Raw genomic sequence first — 19,730 nt, 5'->3', positions numbered from 1 at the left:
AAGTCTATCATATCATCTTCTCGTAAAGGTTATGGATGAGGCTAGATATGCTCTAGCTTATGTTCATCCGCAAAAGGAGGATTTGATTGGGTTCCTCGATTCATGAGAATGATAAGGATAGATGCATGCTAACAATGTGTTACATGCACAAACAAAAAATGCTGCTATCTATTCAGATGTTAGGAGAGATCAGGAATACAGTGGATATAACTGTCGTATTTAGATGGGGCCAAAATTAAAGGCAAATTATATTTTTACTAACTACTTTGTTGTTGCAAATTCAATGGATATCACAATTCCAAAGGACAAAGAAAAATAGAGATCTCAATAATGGCAGCAGCAGCTACTGTTCTTTGCAATATCATGTGCAATATTATAGATAGATATCCTAAAAGTTATTCACATTCAGAGGACTTCAGCTTCATTTGTTTATCACAAACCACTAGAAATGTCACATCTTATGATCCCCTTCTTTCATCAGGACAAACAAGCCATGACCTCAAATAGCCACTTAGCAATTAGTGATGTATGCTGTATGCCATCTCATGTATCATATTTTAGCTTTGTTTCTTCTAACTTTGATACTCCTTGTCTTTCATCTATATGATAAGTTAGCCGTTCTCTTCTAAGAAAACAGAAATTTTGATTCAGTATATACAATGACAAGTGTGGTGCTGCCTTGAAACGTGTAGCTGTGCCTTCCTAGGCTTCCCAAGCAACAAATGGAGAAGCACTTGTCTCTTAGTCGTTGGGTATAGAGCTCATGGAACTTCCATTGATTAGTTGGCCCGAGTCAACCGATGTATCCAATTTTTAAATGGAGTCTTCTGATTATTTCATATGACTGTAGATATGCTGCTTCCTACTGATGGAGATGCAAAAGGGCTCTCTGGGAGTTCAACATGGCCACTGCATACACCATAGAAAAATCATATGAGACATCTTAACAAGTATGTCGACCGAAAAGGAATTTGTCTAAATGCGGTTGACTACTAAAATAATAATGTAGTGATCTTTTCCATAATAAAGATTATCTAAGAAGAAGAATGCTAGCAAATTGCAGAAGCTTTAATTGTGTAAAAAATCTTACTTTAATTGTTTTGAAGTAGGATAATAATTCTTGATACTGTAGCAAACAACTGTCCATTATTCAATCATTTTTATCAGTTACTTATAATTGAAAAACTGCATATGAGAGTATTGCAATTACAAGACAAGACTAGATGATAATTTTGTTCCATAGGAATAATATCTCACTTACTTTTCCTGGTCACCAAATGAGTTGCTTGTTTGCCTAGCTTTGTCATAACTTGTGGAGCCATTATTCATAGCATCAAATGAATAGCTGAAGTGATCTAGAAATAAATTACTAGGACCTGACAATAATGGACAATCAGATAAGTAGATGTTAGCTAGTGATGAATTAAAATATTTTGTCAATCAATATAAGGGTTGTGTCATACCTTCAGAAACCTTCAAGTCTTCCACTCCATGACCCAAGTAATCATGCTGGGTTAGTGTCTTAGGTGCCAGGTTCAATCCAGAGAGATGTTCCATCATTTCCTTCTCAATCAGATGATTTCCAAGTAAGCTTGACGTATCAGATTCTCGAGGCACTGGATAATTGGTAATGCAGTTGGAAGCACCAAACATCAATATCTTAGCAGGAAAAAAAATTTGCATTAATTAAATATTGCAAGTCCTACTCACCAGAATGAACATCATGATCTACATCGAGATAACGAGAAGGGTAATGTGGCTTTATTTTGTCTGAGTACATTCTGCATCACAAAACATGATTCAATCATAGATATAGAGGTCAATGAAAGGAAGAATATATGGTCTGAAGCAATTTTATTATAAGCAGATTATCTAAGCTATATATGTAGTCCAAACTGTTAGAAGCAGCTTTTTAAATGCGATGAAATGTACAAATTCAAACTTATGCAGGATCAAAATAAATTAACGGAAACTTCGATCACCAAACCAAAGTTCCTCTTAATGATGTACTAACTTTTAGGTACATAGCGGTAGCACAAACATAAAGTGGAACACATTGCTATGTTCCTCTTAATGTTGTTCACAATCAATCAAGTGACATCACTGAACTAACTTTTAGGTACATAGCAGTAGCACAAACATAAAGCGGAACACATTGCCATTTCTAAGCTAAGCTAATAATGTTCCTGAATCCCCGTTTAGGAAATCAACATGATGTAAAAAACGCTCTTCGTCTCTCCTTTTGTCTCACTCCTCGCCATTTTGGTAGCAACATTTCAAGTCACATTTTTTTCTCCCCCTCAAATCGTTGCAGATTGTTTAAGATTTCAGGGGGAAATAATGTTTTTTTGCTTTTTTGTAGCAGTGCAAATTGGCCTGTAATAATGAACTTGTCACCGTACTACGAATTCCTCTACATAGCTAAAGGCACATGATTGAGAAGACAAACACCACCAATGCATAACAAAATACAAGAGAAATCTGTAAAGATCAGCTAATCAAGAACTAACACACATCAGAAATCAGATGAAGTGTCATCAATTTGTCAGGTCAGACCAGACCAATACAGGAGAACTTCAAATTTTGATGGAGTATGTGATGACAACAAGCTATCAACATCATGGCGATCTACCATCAGTTTGAAACAAGCACACAACTATTATCCTGTCTTCCTGTTTTTAGACAACTATACAATCAAATTACTAAAAAAATACCTTTCCTTTTCTTAGTGACAAAGTAAATGTCTTTTATGTAGTTGTTGGACTAAAAGAGTCTCATATAGAAGAATGCTAAAATCATAGTTTCCTCAATAAAACAAATATGTCTTTGTTTGGTTAAATGAATACTTCAGTTAAAGTTCCTTACAAAAACAGTAGTCATATGTTTCATTTGCTAACACATGACCTATTATATCATAGAATTTTCTTGATCTATAAGATCATGTGTGGCAAACAGGCAAATTCCAGCAGTAGATCTTGCTGCAATAAAAGTTAGCAAAAATGTAAACAATGACAAACAAAATAAATTTATCAGTTTTGAAAGGCAATGTTTAATACCAAAGGCATTGCACAATCAGAGAATCAAAGCATGCTACAAATAGGAATTAACCTGTCGATAACTTTTGATTTTTCCCTGTATGGCTTGACTAAAACACGGGCACCACATATGTAATGGGGATTTCTCTTCATAAGAATCACGTTGACGGTCTCAGGATGGACGAAGCTGACAAACCCAAACATACGTTTGTCTTGACAAGGGATCCTAACATCACGCACTTGTCCAAATTGCCTGCAAAATGAGTGTTAGACGACAGGATAAAAATATTTACCCATTTATAATGTCCAATATACACATTTGATTACTTGAAATAGCTGGAAACATCATCCTCGGTAAATGTGCTTTCAGCTGGGAATGTAAGATAAATCTGGTGAGAACTAGAAACTGTTGAAGCTAAATCATTTCTCTCATTCCTGAACTCCATATATCTCGGAGCATCTTCTGCTAGAATTACTGAATGTTGCCCGTGTGGTCTGTCATCCAGAAATACAAATATCAGACGAATAAGCAATCAGAATAAAGCCAACCATCAGGAGTAAAACTCAATGTTCATTGGTGGCTCCAAGAAATCCAGCAAAAGTGAGTTGTTCTACTTCTAGTACCTCTCGATTAGCCGGATGCTCTTCTTCAAGTGAGAAAGCAGCTTTGTCAAGTTGAAACCGGTCTTCCCATGTCGCTGGCTCTCCGTGAGGTACCCCTCGGCCTGGATGTTCTTTCCATACTTCTCAGAGTACAGCAGAGGCAATGAGGCAGTAGACACAGCCATTCCCCTCTTTGATCTCAGAAGTTCTATGATCTCCATTTCTAGCCTCTCAAGCGACTTAGGCATGAAGGTGTGGTCCTCGTTCACATAGTCATTCATGCTAGGGCTAAATACATGAGAATAACCATCTGGAAACGACTGAGCATGCGAGTACCTACAGTTCGATCCATGTTTGCAGTAACCCTTGTTGAAGTAATGGCAAGCCTTGATAGGTAAGTCCGATAGGCTGTGTGATCTCCTGGTAGTCCTCGAAGCCATGCTGCCACTCAATGAAGCTTCCGAGTAGTAATAATTGCCAATATGGTTAGTAGAATCCAGTTGCTTCACTGCTTGGGGCTGATTGTGAAGCAGGAATTCATCGGCTAACGAATCAGCATATGCTTGTGGAACAAAATCAAAGTTATGGGATGGAGGATGATGCTCAGCAGCAAACTGAGGATCCCAATAAGTTGGTGTAACATGAAAATTCACAGGAGAGGAAAAGGTGTGCGATCCAGGAGGAGGGTAAGAACCGATCTGCATTTCGGGCACGCAGCTCTTGGATGACAACATGCCAAGCATGATCTTGGCATCGATTATCTTTGAGAGCAACATGGTATCGGGACCGAATGCCAGTTGAACCATTTCTTGCCCACGAGGCTCTTTCAAGAATATGCATCCCAGTATCTTCACAACATTCTCTGGTTCCAGTTTTTGGACTCTACCAAAGATGATCTTGGCCAATTCAAAGAAATCCATATCATAGGATCTAGTCTCTGTGATTAGAAATACGTAATAAGAGGGAAAAAAATAGCAAACTATAGAATTCTACCGATAACAATGTACATAAATTATGTAGAATGAGCTGTAAAATACATCATCAGAACTATAGATATGGCAAAAGAACACATTTTTGTCAGAAAGAGAAGGAATAATGGCACTGTGAATGATTGGTATAAACTCTAAAAAAAAATCAGTCTGTATTCCAACCCTAATTTAAAAACTTGAAACAAAAGATGAATCAAAGAAGATCTCATACCAATATCTCAAATTCAAACTGAACCATTCTAATGATATGAATCAAAGAGATGTAAAGCATTTTCTAAAAACAAAACTGGAAAATGAGGTAAATCAGTGTTTCAAACAAACAACCCTCAAGAACAAGAAATCAAAAACAAAACAAAAAATCAGTTTATGTATCACAAATGCAAAGCAAATAACACGTAAAAAAGCATGTTAATGTAGACACTACAACACGATCTTCACCACATGCCCTAACAGAGGACAATGCATGAACTTTGAGAACAATGTAATGGAAATGAAAGTGTACCTCCTCCCTCCATGTCATACCATCATGGACAGAAGAAGAGACTCTACTCTCTCTCTCTCTCTCTCTCCCTTCTCTCCGAAGTCTCTGACTCGATTCCCAAATCCTTTCTTTAACATTTACGTTCTTTGTTATCCCCCTCTACTTGTTTATGGTGTACAGTTGGCTGGCTGTTTTCGCCCGCACAGTGAATCGCGGCCCCTAATTTGGTCAATCCCTTTTGATTTCTGCCCCAAATGACCAAAATGACAACAAAGCTATCCCAAATCACGGGACCATATCCCATCACGTCCTGCAACCGTGAAGGGGCATTTAGGTCATTACGGAAGGTCCCAGCACCGGAGGTGACCGGTTCCAGCGGCTACAGGGGGGGCACGGGCGGTGCTGGAATGAGGTGGCCATCCGGTGACCTTAACACGTTCCGTCAGAACGGGTCACGGCCGTTACGATTTGGCCAACCATTCGTTCTTCCCCAAATACTCGCTCTTCGCCATACCCAACCACAACGCTCAGACACCCGATACGTGGGGCCCGACGGGTATTAACCCGAGGGGTAAGAGTCTCGGTACGCGGAGCATATCGGCTTATCCAAATATCCACCTCAGTCATCAGTGGCAGAGGCTAAATTAGGCCAAAACGATCGATCATGATTGGAATCAAATGATGGAGATGTCGTTCTTAAAGCATGATCAAAGAGGGTCAAGTTATTATCAAACCATATCTGCATACAAAATTAGACTCCCGACACATTATTATTATTTCTATTATTAGCCCATGATTAAAGTATAAACCCGACTGGGCCATGTTAACACGATTATAGCCCGGTCAAATTGGGCTTGGGCTCGTATTTCAGTAGATTGGGCCGGGCTAATTAGCCCAGTTTTGAAACCCGATTGGCGGTGTGCAATAAGGCCACGTGGAGTCAAGATTTAGTCCAACAAAAATCCGTGTCGACAGTGAGTCAACCTCGGAGACCAACTCGGATCGTGTCAGCCAGCATGTGCTGTTGCTGAGATCATCGAATGTACGGCGCAGAGCAGCAGTCGTTGTGCGGTAGGCATCGGCAGGGTCTGATGAGGAAGAGAAGGTGGGTAGGAGTGGTGCATCACCATGAATGCCTCCGCGGTCCTGCACGCGATCCGACATTGGCGGAAAGAAGACAACGAACCTAATCCTCTCGATCGGCAATGGACGGCCGTCGTGGCTCGTCTCGGCTGAACGTGATCCGGAAAAGACGGCGACGGCGACGGCGACGGCGACGGCACCGAGCAAGTCGCGGTGGGGCCCGCAATGGGGACAAGGCGCGGCCTCTCGTTTCGGCGAAGAGCCGAGGTGAGGGCGGCGGGCCCGACAAAGACGAAAGCTGGAGGTAGAAGACGGCCACCATGGATGGTCGGCTTGCTCGACCGTTCGATCTCGATCGAGAGGCCAAGGATTCCGACTTGGATGTGATTCTTCCCCGACACTGCATCTGTTTCGTTTGCTTTGCTTTGCTTTGCTTTTGGGACGGACTGCTTTCCAGCTATGTTTTGTGTGGGGCATACATGGGAATAAATGAGCTCTGGAGATCACAAAGGATTCATCAATCATGGTGGCTGAAGAGCTTGAAAAGACAAAGATGACAACCTGCACAGTTCAAAGTGAAGCTGACACATAATAAAAATAAATTCATATAACCGTCGAAGCATGATCGCAATCGCAAATGAGAACTTGGGAACCAAAAAGAACTTTGTATCTACAGATCAAATGACCATCCAACTTGACTATTGTATGTAGAGAAAGCATAATTTTGGTCAAACTATTGTAGTATGTAAAATGTCAACAACATTGTATGAGCACTAACTAAGCGTCTTACAGTTATCTATTACTGAGCATCACATCATATATGCTTGTCTTTTGATGATTTGATTCCTATTTAATGTAGCTTTTCTTTCTATCACATGTGTTATCTTCCTCTGGTGGAAGCTTCTGCCTTTGATGCTGATCGGTAAAGAGCTTCCTCCGGATGACGATGCTTGAGAAGATAAAAAAAGATGTAAAAGCAGTTGTGGGCGTGTGATCTAAATTTACGTATCGTCGTTGTCAGTCTCTATATGATTGAGGAGACGCCGCTTCCAAGATGAGAAGCAAATGGACTGTCTGGAAGTTCTATATGGTCACTGCAAAAGGAATTAATAGCAGGTCGTAAGGCTTTAAGAGCGACAGAAACATGAAATGGCAAGTGCTAATCTGCTAGCATTGCAGTTATTATATCATATCATATCATATATTAACTATCAATGTCAACAAAATGTGATCTCTTATTTGATTACAGATTACCTATTTCTGTTGTTGTAATTGTCACATGTCTGCCTCGCTACGTGATCAGTCGCGAAGCCACTCTTTGGAATGGTCGAATGATGGTCGAGATCATCTGCAACTGAAGATTTTGAGTTTACATCAGAATATTAGAACGATCTGAGATGATGCCAGAAAAACTAGAAATGGAATGTACTATATTAATTTACCATCGAGAACTTTTAATTCTTCCATTCCATAGTTGAAATATGATTGTGGTTTCGGTTGCTTGGCGGTGAGCTGCAGATCAAACAGGCGTCTTCTTTCAAGTTCAATAGCAAGGTCATAATCTCCGGACAGCTGCCTTTGAAAACATCCATCACTTTCAGATATACCGAGCACTGCAATATATACAGAGCCATTACGTCGAAACATATGTTAAGATTATATGCGATGGATGTGTAATACGAAAAGCAAACCATCTGGTGATTGCACTAACTTGTATCAGGGTTCTGGTCCGTTGCAGAACATTGAGAAGGGAAATAAACAGGAGGTCCCATTTTCTCGGCATACTTTCTGCAAGTGAGATGGCACACATAATGAGACAACTACTAATTGTTCCAGCTGCGATCATCGAAGCAAAATGTTTGCTAATTTTATGCGCTAGCTACAAGGGAAAAGAAAAAAAATACATATATTCTTCGCACGCATGATAAGAGGATCTAATTCAACATGAGAATTCTTGACATCAAACAAAGTAGTCAACATGAGAATTCTTGGGCAATTCAAGATCTTTTCATAAGGAGAGTAAATATGCCAAAAATATTGCCAACTACGGGCGCCCGCAGGAAAGGGAGCAATCCAATTAAGAAGTATGTCCTTCGCAAATTTCAATATAATACTTGTAGGTTTTGTATAAAAATATCAAGCCAGTGTTTATTTGATGCGAAAATTGTAGATCCCAAAGAATTTGAAAGGATTCTTAGTATCCCTATATCACTAAAAGCTTGCGCTAATGTTTCCTCATTCAGAAATTCACAGCGTCTCTGAACAGAGATAAACAGGAAAGATGACATCTGAAAATTACCCAATTAAGATATACGCCTGAGGAAAAGATGAGCATGTCCCCCACAAGAAATGATAAACTGAAGAAAAATAAAATAATTAAGATGAGCAGGAGAATCCATTTACTTGTCTGCGAATTTTGATTTTTCCTTATATGGCTTAACCAGAACCCGTGCACCACAGATATAATGGGGATGTCCTTTTGCCAAAATTATTTTCACGGTCTCTGGATAGAGGAAACTCACGAACCCAAACATACGCTTCTCTTGCCGTGGAATCCTCACATCATGCACAGGACCGTACTGACTGTTACGAAGGAAGATAACTTTGAGCATATACACATATGCACTTAACCTGTAATAATAGGAGAAAGGGAACCGATGAATTACTTGAAATAATTAAAAACATCTTCCTCGGTAAATGTGCTTTCAGCTGGGAAAGTAAGATATATCTGATGGGAGCTAGCGATTACTGCTCCGTGATCGTTTCTCTCACTCCAGTACTCCATATACTTGGGAGCATCTTCTGCAAGGACAACCGAATGCTGCCCATGCGGTCTGCATTTGAACCATAATAACCTATTACTTTCCAAGCATTTGCAGATGGCCCTTTTTCAGGAAACATTGAACCGCAAGCTCTGAGAAAAAAATAAAACAGCCCCGTAGAATAATGAAGTACCTGTCAATAATCCGAATACTGTTATTCAATCGGCTGAGCAACCTTGTCAAGCTGAGGCCACCCTTCCCATGACGCTGGCTCTCTGTTAGGTATCCATCAGCCTGAAGCATTTTACCATACTTCTCAAGATACATGGTCGGCAAAGAGGCTATAGAAACAGGCATCCCTTGCTTTGATTTCAAGAGCTCTGCGATCTCAAATTCTAACTTTCGAAGAGACTCGGGTGCAAAAACATGATCATCATTACCGGACTCATTCATATTTGGATTATGTATAGCAGAGAAACCATCGGGGATGGTCTGACCGTGGAAGAACCGACAGTTGAAGCCATTCTTACAGTAGCCCTTGTAATAGTAATGGCAAGCTCTGGGCAGAGATTCCAACCACCCAGGGCGCAACCTCACGTTGGTCCTCAAACCCAAATCTCTGGCCAACGTAGCCTCGGGGAAGTAGCTGTTATGGAAATGATGCAACTGGCTCTTCAAGCTCAGGAGTTCAGCTTGGTCATAAAGCCCTCCGATCAGATCAGCATATGAAGAAGGTGGGAGTCCTAAATTATGAGAAATTGGCATCTGATCAGATGGTAGATGAGGGTCCAGCGGTGGAGCAGGGCCGCGAAAGTTGGACGGCGAAGGGAAAGGAAGTGGAATGGTCGGGGAAGAAGATGACATATGGTGGAGCTGCTGATCAAGGAGGGACTGCATAGGACTAGAAATGCTAGACTTGTGAGACAAATTAAGATATGCTTTGGCTTCACTTATCAGAGAAAGGATCTGATGGTCAGGCCCAAAAGCAAATTCCATGATTTCTTGATCTGTGTACTTCAAGAGAAGGTAGCCAATGAGCTTCATAGCATTCTCGGGTTCAAGCTTTTGGATTCTGTGGATCACGATCTTAGTGAAGTCGGCCACCTCCATCTGTGGAATTCTGTCACAGAACACATCAGAGAGGAGAATCAAAAGGTCATGCGAATAGTTGGTATACGAATTAACACAAATGGGAGGCAGGAACAGTGTCTTCAAAGAACAGCTCCATAAGAAAATAGCCGCTCCGGTGACACAACACCACCCTCTCAAAGAGCTCTGAACACTAAAACTCAATGTGGAATGCGCCAACACTCGAAACAACAAGTTGTAGTAAAGAAAGCAACATTACTGTAAGAGAAAGCAATTGATATCACAATCACCACCACCACCATCACCATTAGAATTCTACAAGAAGAACCGGAAAAGGATGGATGGGGAAAATGCAGCCATTTACCATAGAAATGCATGATTTCCCTTTTCTTCCCACAAAAATTGACTTGCAAACAGCGCTAAATCTTAACCCGGTAGCTTATTGCGACCAAAAGGTGTGGATGGGAACAATCTCTAAGCTATTGGAAATATAACAAATTAAGGGGGGACAAAAAAGAAAAAAAAAAAGACAAGAGAGAGAAAAACAACTTGAAAAATTAGGAATCGATGCAACAGAAGCCAAAAGACGAAAGCAAATCACTCCCTTTTGGCAGACAACTCCAAGATTTATGTACAACCCACAACAAAATTCCGTCAAAACAGCAGCAAACCAAATCAAAGGGGAAGGAGATTGAAGAAGGAACACGAGGGATTTTGCAGAAACCAAACTCCCACCCCGACGAATGCAATCAGAAAACCCCTTCAAGAGAAAACTCATCAACAAAATCCGAACCAGCAGCACACAAAAATGAAACAAAATAACTCCTTTGAGATGGCTCCTCATAAAAAAAAAAATCCAACCTTTTTTCCGAAGATATGACGACGAAATCAGTTTGATCACACCAACTTAAACAAAACCACAACACCAATCTACTAAACCCACCACCCAAAATGTTCCATCAAACAAAACAAGCTTGCTTTATTGCATGCGAAGCCACCACCACCGGTCCTTGCGATCCCGCTGCAAGGCAAGAGAGCATTAATGAGGAGGAGCAGATAGGGAGACAGAGAGCTGTACAATAAATCCTCGCGTCACCAATGTTTATATACCCATCACATTTAATCATGTCATGTGTATCTAAAATAATAACACCCGCTTTAATGCGTAACCCCACATTTAATTAACTAATTGGCAATCATAATATTATTATTGCCCACCTCTATAAAAATAATAATTAAAAAATATATAATTTTAATATTTATTATCTTTTAAATTATCAATTATATATATATATATATATATATATATCCTTATATATATCAATTATATATATCCTTATAAACAAAAAAAAGGGTAACAAATGTGAGAAATCAAATTAAAATCCATTAATTTAATGACGAAATTACCCTTATGAATTGACATAATGACATGATAGAAAATAAATAAATAATTTTTATTTAATAAGGCTTAGTTCTCTCACTCATGCAAGATGTTAAATTTCTATTTATAGTTTCTTAGGAGAATGAGATTGCCTATTTCATGTCTAATTCCAATTTATTTTCACTTCTAAATAATTTTATTCTTCTGCACTAATTTTATTACCTAAATATATAAAATAATAATTCTTCAAAACAATTATTCCAGAAGTTTCGCTCGTGTGGGCCACACGAGTCGTTAGTGATCAACGCCACGTCCAATTCGAATGCGGAAATGCCACATCGGAAGCTGCGTTACGGTGCGACTCCGTGCGCCCAACGTCGCTTCAACTGTTTGGGTGTCTCGAGGAGGAGGCACACTTCAAAAGGCTTGCAAGATTCGAAGTATAATAGTTATGTAAATTTTCTTCCACTAATATAATGAGACAAATAATCCACAAACCTATAAAAAAAAGAATAATAATTTTTTTTTTATAAAAAAGCTATATAAAATTCACAATATACTGTTCATAATCTACTCATAATGAAATTGCCAACTCGGTATTCATCTGATAGAATATGGCAATTTTGACAGAGATTGTATGAAATGTACATCAACTGTAACATTTATGGCATTTAATTAGGCGGCAAGAAGATATATGGTACCTTTCCAGCTGATTTCCCTTCTTCTTCATCTGCTACCCTGTTACAAGCTGTAAGAACAAAGGCAACATTTGGCCATGCTGAAGTAATATGTTGCTGTGTAGGTGAATTCTCAAAATAGGTTTGAGCTTGAAAGTTAGTCAAAGGACAAGAATAGGCAGACCAAAGCAACAACATCCAAGAACATTGTCTTATGGTTCAGAGGAACCCTATGGAGACAACATCAAACACAGTTTCATCAATAGATCATTTTGTTTGCCAAGCTCCTGGATCAGGCACCATCGAAGAAAGCATCTTGTAAACACAATGCATGGTCAACAGACAAACTAATATTTTCAACTTACTAACTTGAAATAGCAAAATCAAGATAATATCCATAAATGGCATGAATAAAAAAAAAAATCTTCAGAGAGCAGCTGGGGGAGCTTGAAAGAGCTGCTTAATTCTTCCCCCATTTTCCAGTGTTATTTTATACATTAGCAAGGAGTTATCTGACCTGCCTCTGAAAAAATTCGGTACATCGATTCATAGCTTAAGAGATCTGACAGCAAAAGAACTGCTCCCTTAGTGCGTAGAAGAAGATCCAGTGGTGTATATTTGCAGGATATAGCAATGTAGTAAACAAATAAAGACGTCATCGTAGAACATGGTTTGCCAGAAAATAACATACAATCTTTATTTTGACATAAAACGTTAAAGATACCTTGAATTGCATGCAGTTCTCATGGACCCATCACTAAATTTCCTGCAGCCGAATAGTACATATCAGATGACATAGGTGTTGCCTTAAATGTAAATCCCTCACCCTTGTCTTCTCCGGACGGATAGATTCTAGTGTGTGAACTTCCATGGAAATTTGACAATGGAGTTGTTTGAATCGCCAGGTTACCAGAATCAACACATTGTGGTTGGTGGTGCTGAATTTGGAAGTTTTCCAAACATTGCTGCTTTTCATTCGTGATCTCACTTTGAACGGGGCTGATGCCAACACCAAGGTCAAGGCTGATTGAGTTGCTCTCCATTTGAATGAAGGGGTGGGTGAAGTGTCTCATCCTCATCATACCATTCAGAGCAGCTGAAGCATGGATGCTCAGAGAATTGTCACCATCTGTGACCATTGATGCAGATGCCTCATGGTTGGCAGTCTTTGCTGCAGGTACATCATGATTATGCTTGCCCTCATATGTGGTAATTACCGCCTTTGGATCATGCGATGCCCTCTCAACATGTTTCCTAACAGGGCAGCCAGCACTGGTGCACTTGTAGTAACTCCTGTAGATCAACGAGGCACAGAGTAATAAATGCCATAGATCTACCAGTAAAGCAAGTCAAAATCTACCGAGGACTGCCAAGAGGCAAATCAAACAACACATTAAGGTTTATTTCTTTTTATTGCCCAACAGTATGTAAGAGATCATAATATGTCTCAGATAAGTTAGTAACACATTAGTAAAAAGATAGTACCCGAGGAAACAAAGAACAGCACATATGTTAACCTACATCATGGTAAGTTGGACTGTTCAAGTACTGTGTGGATGTTGTATATACAAACTGATAACTAAAGATTTATCATGAGAATCAACACCGATCCAAGATGATCCAAATGCTACGACGGTGGATACTGTTTATAATATATTAGCTTGTTCCCCTATTACCTATCTTGAGTGTATTTATATGTCCACTCAAGAGTTGATTTGTCTATGATATATTTTGACATTTAATGAAAGGACAGTGGAAGACTGAAGAAAATAGGCTACTAACTGATGAGCGCCCCAATATTTAAGAATCACAGTTACAGTTTTGGATATCATGTTGCAACAAGGATTGCATGTGCTAATCATGTGTGCCTTGCTGGCATGGGCCCATATGCTTACATGGGAGCATGCCAGACGAGAAAAAACTTGGCATGGTGCCTGTGCCATTCAACAAGGCCTTGTGCCTAGATGCTTGGATTGCATTCCATGGCATGGAGGTGTTGCCACAACCTATATGCGTTATGCCTGTCAGAATGGACACCACCAGCATGACTTAGCATTAATATATTCCAATACTTTCCAAGCACATCATGTGTCAGATCATGCCAATTGGCATGGAAATCCTTGGTAACCACTAACCAGAATGTAATCGTGACAGAAAATCAAAAACCATTGTTGAGAAAGATAAGGATACAACTAAATGTAGAGACTGCAAAAAAGCAGGTACCCCACCCCCCCAACCCGGCCAACCTATGTGCAAGTCAAAATTAACAATTGCCATCTTCTGCAAATGAAATCTAATAGGTAACAGGAACAAGGTTTTATATGCTTCCTCTCCCTTAAAAAAATCTACACTAGTGTAGGAGTTCAATCATACCAGGAGATATGATGAAGAAAATATTCATAGATTAAAACGCTAAACCCTAAGCAATATTTTGCAGAAAAAGTAGCTGGCATGCTACTAAAATATTTTGTAGTTTAATGAAACGGCAGCATCTAGGCTTTAACACATTGGTTGGAGATGACATCCTTCATTAACTACCTCCAAGATATTTCGTCCTAGCAGATATCTAAACATTCTTCTGCTAACAATTATACGGTCAAAAGAATATGAAACTAAGATAAAGCAGTGATTGAAAAAGGCGCTCGCCTAGGCGCTCGGGCAAGGCGAGGCGAGGCCCGAGCGCCTCGCTAATGTCCCAGGCGGCGCGCTTCAAACAGGCGCCGCCTGGGCGCTCGCCCCAGGCGCTGGGCGCTTCGGACGAGCGCCTGGGTAAACCAAGGCGACCGAACCAGAATTTTAGGTCTGGTTTGGTCCTGGTTCGGTTGTTAGTTGGTTCAATCGAACCAACTAAACCGATATAACCCCAACCCTAACCTGCTGCCGCTGTCGATCCCGATCCCGATCGTGATCTCGCTGCTCGTCGCTCCTGCTCCTGCTGCCGCTGCTCGCCGCTGTCGCTGCTCGCGCCTCCCGTGAGCCTTCCCGTTGCTCGCGCCTCCCTCGAGCCCTCCCGCTGCTCGCGTCTCCCTCGAGCCCTCCCGCTGCTCGCGCCTCCCGCGAGCCCTCTCGCTGCTCGCGCCTCCTGCGAGCCCTCCCGCGAGCCTTCCCGCTGCTCGCGCCTCCCTCGAGCCCTCCCGCTGCTTGCGCCTCCCGCGAGCCCTCCCGCTGCTCGTGCCTTCCACTCCCTTTCCCTTTCCCGCTGCCGCTGCCGCCGCTCGCCGCTGCTATTGCCGTCGCTCGTCGCTGCTGCTGCCGCCGCTCGCCGCTGCTTCCTCGTTTCTCCATCAGGCTCAGTATACAGTATACTCTTAATATTAAGTTTATTTGAATTTTGAAATGATTAATTTTCTGTTAATAGATTAATAATATATTATTTTGATTTTAATGTTGTTAATTTTTATTTATTTGAAATTATTAATTATATTATATATTTTTATATTTTAGTGCCTCGCTTCGCTCGGGCGAGCGCCTAGCGCCTCGGGCGTTTGTGGACCTTGGCGCCTAGCGCTTTTTAAATCACTGAGATAAAGTAGTTTATCTTTCTTAAATAGGATAAATATAAATTCCAAGACACTTAAGTGCTCAGTTTCATGTGGAAATTAGAAAGGAAAAGTTGCAAAGAACTCGAACAAGAAGTATAGAAACTTGCTAGTCTCTCTGAGTCTCAGACCAGACATACCATACTGCCACAGAGGACCAGACAAAAAAAATATAGTAAGCTTGAAAACCTAGGACACTATATTCCAAAGAACTATGAAAAGCTGTTTTATATCCAATCATCAGCAGGAGACTAGATAAACCAACATTAAAAGAAACATCAGGAGACTGGATAAACAAACACAAAAGCAGAAACAAAAATTTACACACATGAATCGTGCTGCAAAACTGTAATAGCTTTCTTTTATATCTTGAACTATTTGTCAAAGGGTCACAAGCAAAGCAAAACAAATGCAGACAAGAAAAGAAGTATCGTCAGTGAAAAACCAAAATGCATCTAAAATGAACTTTACCTTGGATTAGGATTCCCTTTAACTACTTTCTGCCCATACTTCCGCCAACGATACCCATCATCCAAGATATCAACTTCGCTCAAAGTTTGCACAACGACACGTGGTTCATGGTTCAGTTTGCCAATTGAAGCAGCATCGTTGTTATTAATTTCTATCTTCCTGATTATAGATATTACAAGATCAAGTAATTAGTTAACATGATTGCCTCTTACATGTGGACTTTGGACTCTTGCGATAAAAAAGGGCACCTGCGCTTTGACTCCAGATCAGCATCTCCAGCAACCTCATCACAATTATCGGATTGCCCACAACCAACTTTAACATCATTTTCACTGATCGATGCAGGAGACAACTCAGTAGTACTATTACGATCAGCCTGATGATATGTGGGGCCAGGTGCACTTGTTGACTCATCTGGAAATTTTAAGCATCAGTATGAAAGAAGGGTAAGTAAAAGATTATCGAAGAGGAGGTGATTTCCATTCATGAAACTCTCTTACCTTCAGCACTCATCAAAGAAGAAAAGTTATCAGTTTTCTCCTCTTCTTGGCAGGAGAGAATTGCACCAGCTGCTAAACGGCGATTAGGATGTGGCTTAGGATGATCATGCTTACCTATATAAATGATTCCAGTGATCTGTCCATCATGAGAACGTTCTATTTGCTTCTTCATGTCACAGTTGGGATGGGTGCATTTGTAATAGCTCCGAGGATATTCACTACCTTTAACATGTTTCTGGCCATACTTTCGCCAGTTATAACCGTCTTCTGCAGATTTTTCAAGTAAACTTGATGGTGTAGGTTCACTAGGATCAGACTGAGACATCTGTGAGCTTTGCTCTGAACATTTTGTCAGTTGTAAATCACCAGAAGCTACTTCAGCCGGTAGGCTAGATCGCAAATTGGATACTTTGGTAGTTGAATTTGGAGCTGATGCCAATGGAGCTAATTCATTGTTGCAGGTAATGCAGTTCCGATCTTGAGATCGACTTTGATTCTGCACGGCAGGCTCTTGCACTGCTTGGATTATGCCTACAGAACCCTATAATGAACAATATACTATGTCACGAAAAATACAACCAATGATCATATGTAATGTAGGCAGGTTCATATGCATTAACTAAAGCAGGTTCTTTAATTGAAAAACAAGGCAACTGCAAAATGTGAAACCACATTTATATTTGACATGTTATTATGTAAGAAAATCAGGCGGGTGTAATTAACATTCTCATTAAGCAATTCCATTAATTCTAGGTGTGAATTACTTAGAGGAGTCATTGTAGAACATCATTTTTTTTGTTAAAATAAAAGCACAGTCGAGGTGCAAAACAAATTATCTCTTAATCTCTTCTATTCTATTCATATAATTTGCAAACTCTAAGATCCGATGAATTGCTCTCTTTATTCACATCTCTATTTCTATTTAATTAAGTAGTGAAGACCAGACCGGCTATTGTCTAGTCAGTCATTTTATTTCAATCCAATCATCTGAATGGTGATCGTTATTGATGCCTTTACCAATTTTAAATAGGCTCGAGAAAATTAGGTTATACTGTTACCTCTCTCACACTTGCAATCACACTTCACAGGATGTTATTTACACACAGACACAAAGTGAGAATGTCAAAGAAAAAGAGAATAAATAGCACCAACATGCATTATCTATTTACCTAAAACAAGATTGGAAATTACCAAAGATCTTAATGAAGATAGGCCTAGATTATACGATGCTGGGACATGGGGTTTGAACTCAAAATCTCCAGAATTCCCTCCATCATATGCACTAACATCTGAAGCATCCTTCGCAGAAGATAATGTGTACGAACAAACAGTTTTGTCTATAACAGAGGACAAATTGAGAGTTCCAGTAGTTGGAGAAGGCTCCGCCTGCACCAAATAATGCAAAAGTTAAAAAAACAAATTCAATAATTATATCTTCATGTTTGAAGCATAAATACGGGGAGATATTCATTAAAAAAGAGAGCAAAAGAAGCAAGCTTTATGCCCCATGTTCTGCTGCATGAATAATCACAAAAATAGTAGCATAGACCTTGTTCATCCAAATAAAACAAAAGAAAGATTTTCACGAGGAAACACAAATACACAATATAAATGCTAGGTATTTGAGAAGATATTTCGAAAGAAAAGTGGCACAATACCATATGGCTAGTCGGTTCAGGTTCAGGATCAACCTAAGAGCTCTTTTTCATACATAAAGCAGTCAAAACTGCATTTAAGATAATTAGAAAATTGCATCCAGGTTACAGTCAGCCAAAAGAAGCTCTCAGAATCATAAATGTGATAATCACTTTTTTTTTTCTGCTCGAGTAAAAGAAACCTAAAACTGCATCACTATGTCAATTAAAACTGAAAATTAATTCCTATTAATAGCCACCAGAAAAACGCATGAGAGTAAGCACTCACCTTACAGCTTACCACTAATCTTTAACTAGAATTCTTAGGAGTAGCACTAATATTCTGATGCCTCAATTGATCCCTATAAGCAGAAAAAAACTGAAAAACTCGGAAAAAGATGGGTTTGGAAGCACAAGTCCATCAGAATAGGGACACATGGAGATTTTTTAGAGTAAGACAGATGCCCAACAACAAAGATGGCGTCTTTATATAATTTCATGTCGCAGATAACGGCATAAAGGTGAAGAAACAGAATCTTTATAAAGTGAGAATAAGAATTTATTTAAAGGCCATGGATAATGTGGTTCTACCAACTTCACTTGATCTAGATTCAATTAAAAAGAAGAGACACTCTCGCTTGAAGAGTAAGTTGTTGAACTCGATAGAACTAAAACTAACTACAGACCTACTTACGCGATGCACATAAATTCAGAACACTTCCATGTCCACGAATGAAGAAATTTTGGATGATTAGTACAAAAATTTCTATCTCGTACACTTGAGGAATAATAATTATATACCGAAACGAAAAAAAGGTCTTTCGATCTACCAAACAAAAAGCTCACGAAATAAGCAACTGGTGAGAAAAGCGTCCTCATTTCGCAACCGAGTATCGACCACGTCAGAGAGATGCGACAAATGCAGAGAAATCGATGGAGCAAAGCAAAAAGGAGACGAAGCAAGTACAGAGATCTCGCACCTTCATGTTGGTGAGGAGGACGGGAGACTCGAGGAGCGCGGAGGGGCTAAACCCCGGGGGAATCGTAAGGCAAGGCGCCCGCGTGATCGGGAGCCGAGCCGGCGGCATAGACTTGTACCTCGCTCCGTTCGCCCCGGCGAGAGCCGAAACCCCAGGATCCGGCCTCCCCTCCCTCCCGGACATATCTTCCCCCTTCCATCCACCGCTTCCGGCGCCACAACCCTCGAACGGCATCTCCGGCGCCGGCGGACCGCCCGCGGCCCCTCTGCCTCCGAGATCTCCGTCAGACAGCTCCGGATTCCCCACCATTTCTGGATCCAACAGTGAGTCGAGCAGAGAGAGAGAGCGAGAGAGTAAGAAAGCAAAGAAACGAACGGAAAGGGCCGATGTGCTTGGGATTTAGTAGGTGGCACGAAGGGTAGTTTGGGTAATAAATCACTTTTCAGCTACTCATTAAGTAGTGTGACGCGGTTGACTTGGAAGCATCATCAATTAGATGCGCTCCT

The 19,730-nt window shown here is 40.4% G+C and overlaps 3 protein-coding genes across 6 annotated transcripts; all 3 read right to left on the bottom strand.

Moving 5' to 3' along the window:
- Positions 1–494: 494 nt before the first annotated feature.
- Positions 495–5,284, bottom strand: LOC135608465 (zinc finger CCCH domain-containing protein 18-like). The gene is made up of 8 exons (XM_065101383.1): positions 5,130–5,284; positions 3,660–4,575; positions 3,363–3,530; positions 3,109–3,288; positions 1,711–1,781; positions 1,464–1,616; positions 1,262–1,376; positions 495–909 (listed from the first exon to the last, which is right to left on the bottom strand). The coding sequence occupies exons 1-8, from the start codon at positions 5,140–5,142 to the stop codon at positions 837–839; spliced, it is 1,689 nt and encodes a 562-aa protein (XP_064957455.1). The 5' UTR covers positions 5,143–5,284; the 3' UTR covers positions 495–836.
- Positions 5,285–6,899: 1,615 nt separating this feature from the next.
- LOC135608457 (zinc finger CCCH domain-containing protein 18-like) lies at positions 6,900–11,113 on the bottom strand. 4 transcript variants are annotated; one of them, XM_065101367.1, is made up of 8 exons: positions 10,986–11,113; positions 9,147–10,073; positions 8,858–9,025; positions 8,595–8,774; positions 7,903–7,979; positions 7,634–7,804; positions 7,446–7,545; positions 6,900–7,285 (listed from the first exon to the last, which is right to left on the bottom strand). In XM_065101367.1, exons 2-8 carry the CDS (start codon positions 10,061–10,063, stop codon positions 7,216–7,218), a joined length of 1,683 nt encoding a protein of 560 aa, XP_064957439.1. In that variant the 5' UTR covers positions 10,064–10,073; positions 10,986–11,113; the 3' UTR covers positions 6,900–7,215. The 4 variants fall into 4 exon arrangements, with proteins under 4 accessions (XP_064957439.1, XP_064957438.1, XP_064957437.1 ...); XM_065101366.1 differs by having other exon boundaries at positions 10,904–11,086; XM_065101365.1 differs by lacking the exon at positions 10,986–11,113 and having other exon boundaries at positions 9,147–10,897.
- A 1,626-nt stretch (positions 11,114–12,739) lies between these two features.
- LOC135608456 (WRKY transcription factor SUSIBA2-like) lies at positions 12,740–19,587 on the bottom strand. Its single transcript, XM_065101364.1, has 6 exons — positions 19,225–19,587; positions 17,802–17,996; positions 16,611–17,151; positions 16,359–16,524; positions 16,111–16,269; positions 12,740–13,393 (listed from the first exon to the last, which is right to left on the bottom strand). The coding sequence occupies exons 1-6, from the start codon at positions 19,531–19,533 to the stop codon at positions 12,844–12,846; spliced, it is 1,920 nt and encodes a 639-aa protein (XP_064957436.1). The 5' UTR covers positions 19,534–19,587; the 3' UTR covers positions 12,740–12,843.
- Positions 19,588–19,730: the final 143 nt, after the last annotated feature.

The sequence above is a fragment of the Musa acuminata genome, chromosome BXJ2-3, assembly GCF_036884655.1.
Source record: "Musa acuminata AAA Group cultivar baxijiao chromosome BXJ2-3, Cavendish_Baxijiao_AAA, whole genome shotgun sequence".
Taxonomy (NCBI): domain Eukaryota; kingdom Viridiplantae; phylum Streptophyta; class Magnoliopsida; order Zingiberales; family Musaceae; genus Musa; species Musa acuminata.
Note: the sequence above shows the minus strand (reverse complement) of the source record. Positions and strands in the feature narration are given on the sequence as shown.

What these genes read in the sequence shown, in the direction of transcription:
- LOC135608465 (XM_065101383.1), bottom strand. An exon ending in AGCATCCGGCTAATCGAGAG is followed by an intron (nt 3,531 to 3,659) that starts GTACTAGAAGTA and finishes TCTGGATGACAG; the next exon opens with ACCACACGGGCAACATTCAG. An exon ending in TCATTTGGTGACCAGGAAAA is followed by an intron (nt 910 to 1,261) that starts GTAAGTGAGATA and finishes TGGTGTATGCAG; the next exon opens with TGGCCATGTTGAACTCCCAG.
- LOC135608457 (XM_065101367.1), bottom strand. Translation starts at nt 10,063, where the DNA reads ATGGAGGTGGCCGACTTCACTAAGATCGTGATCCACAGAATCCAAAAG. An exon ending in AAATCAAAATTCGCAGACAA is followed by an intron (nt 7,980 to 8,594) that starts GTAAATGGATTC and finishes TCTCACTTGCAG; the next exon opens with AAAGTATGCCGAGAAAATGG. An exon ending in AGAATTAAAAGTTCTCGATG is followed by an intron (nt 7,546 to 7,633) that starts GTAAATTAATAT and finishes CAAAATCTTCAG; the next exon opens with TTGCAGATGATCTCGACCAT.
- LOC135608456 (XM_065101364.1), bottom strand. Translation starts at nt 19,533, where the DNA reads ATGGTGGGGAATCCGGAGCTGTCTGACGGAGATCTCGGAGGCAGAGGG. An exon ending in TATCTTCATTAAGATCTTTG is followed by an intron (nt 17,152 to 17,801) that starts GTAATTTCCAAT and finishes TGTTCATTATAG; the next exon opens with GGTTCTGTAGGCATAATCCA. An exon ending in AAAGGGAATCCTAATCCAAG is followed by an intron (nt 13,394 to 16,110) that starts GTAAAGTTCATT and finishes GTTGATCTACAG; the next exon opens with GAGTTACTACAAGTGCACCA.